Source organism: Orycteropus afer, unplaced genomic scaffold (assembly GCF_000298275.1).
Source record: "Orycteropus afer afer isolate SDZICR_OR568_19922 unplaced genomic scaffold, OryAfe1.0 scaffold00135, whole genome shotgun sequence".
Classification (NCBI taxonomy): Eukaryota; Metazoa; Chordata; class Mammalia; order Tubulidentata; family Orycteropodidae; genus Orycteropus; species Orycteropus afer.
This window is the reverse complement of record NW_006921722.1, coordinates 4,902,388-4,903,940: the sequence shown is the minus strand read 5'-3', so window position 1 is coordinate 4,903,940 and position 1,553 is coordinate 4,902,388. Positions and strand designations below refer to the sequence as shown.

General features: G+C 38.6%; 1 protein-coding gene across 1 annotated transcript in view; it reads left to right on the top strand.

The window, feature by feature from the left end:
* Positions 1-1,553, top strand: part of MAP3K4 (mitogen-activated protein kinase kinase kinase 4) — a 109,339-nt gene that overhangs the window by 47,355 nt on the left and 60,431 nt on the right. The window contains exon 7 of the mRNA XM_042781574.1: positions 361-477. Coding sequence (XP_042637508.1) covers positions 361-477 — 117 coding nt within the window. The remainder of the gene's footprint in view (positions 1-360; positions 478-1,553) is intronic.

The window sequence follows — 1,553 nt, the reverse complement described above, 5'->3', positions numbered from 1 at the left end:
GCATTCTGGTTTAGTGAGCTTCTAAAAAACATATTGCCATTTATGTATGAGATCATTGTATATAATTTTGAATATTTAAGATGGAGATAATATTTGTGTTATAACTGCATAGCTGCTATGAATTTAAGAGTTTTGAGATTTATAATGAAAAACTATAGAAAGACAGCAATGGGAGATACAGAATTGAGATACCTACTTTTTTACATAAATCATGATTTTATACTAAAAGAAAACTTCTATTGTTCATTTTTAAGCTGTTGACACACTAGCTGAACCTTTCTGTTTCTTACTCAGTCTTTAGACGGTTAGGGGAGAAAGTTTCTCTCTCATGTTTCATTTTTGCTGTTTGGGTTCCCACAGTGACATTGCGGGGATGCTGCTGAAATCCACAGGAAGTTTCCTAGAGTTCGGCTTGCAGGAGAGCTGTGCCGAGTTTTGGACCAGTGCTGATGACAGTAGTGCTTCCGATGAAATAAGGTTGGGGACTTACCTCCTTCCCTCCCTTCTCTCATTTCTTGTGCTTTGCTCTGGGTGAGGAGCCAGAAGGGAACCTGCTTCAAACCAAGCTGGGTGGGCCCTTAAGAATTGGGGTTATAGGCCTAAAAGAATGAATGCATTTCATACAATCTCTGTTATGATATATTTGTGTAACTGTCTTCAAAAATGAGCTTAGAGTTTATTTAGCCTCATGAAATTGTGTCCTTAGAGAAAAAAAGAGATCACTGAAGGTAAATGAAGATGAGTAGAATCAGCTCCAAACTCAAGTTCTAGGATGTCTTTAATGAAACATTGTTTTTCAGTCCATTAGTACCCCCTTTCAGCCCATTGGTGAATGTTAGCAGCTGTTTCTTACCATTTTGAGTCATGCTCCATCAGGAAATGAAGGTCCCAAAAGCATTAGTCCATCCAGGTCGTTAAGATCTGCTCAGCTTTGAGGTGGCAGCTCTTCCCTACTCTATTTTGAGTGCCTTCCAACCTGAAGGGTCCATCTTTGGGCACTATATCAGACAGTGTTTCACTGTTACTCTAAGGTTTGGAGTGGCCTATATATTTTTTTTTTTTTCCTACTTTTATAACAACTGCACCATTTACAGGTCAGGAACATTGATGACATTTTTCCTGTCATGCCATCATTATTATTATCCCTCTCCAAAACATTCCATCACCATTATATATAAACTCAGTGTCCTGAAAGCAAAAGATTTCCCCTCCCCCACCTCCTCCCTCCCACTGCTGGTAACTACTACTAATCTTTGGGGTGTGTGTGTGTGTGTGTGTGTGTGTGTGTAATTTATTTATTTATTTTATTCAGTCTACCTAGGAGTTTAACCTCCTCTCCCCTGTCTCTCCTGGTAACCAACAAAGAAAGTTTCCTTCCATGTACAAACTTTTCCTTGACTTTTTATAGTAGTGTACTGAAAGAATATCTGTCCTTCTATGATTGACTTATTTCACTGAGCATAATGTCCACCACGTTCATCCACATTATGTGATGTTTTGCTGATTCTACATTATGCTTTAGGGTTGCATAGTATTCCATTGTGTGTAGGTAC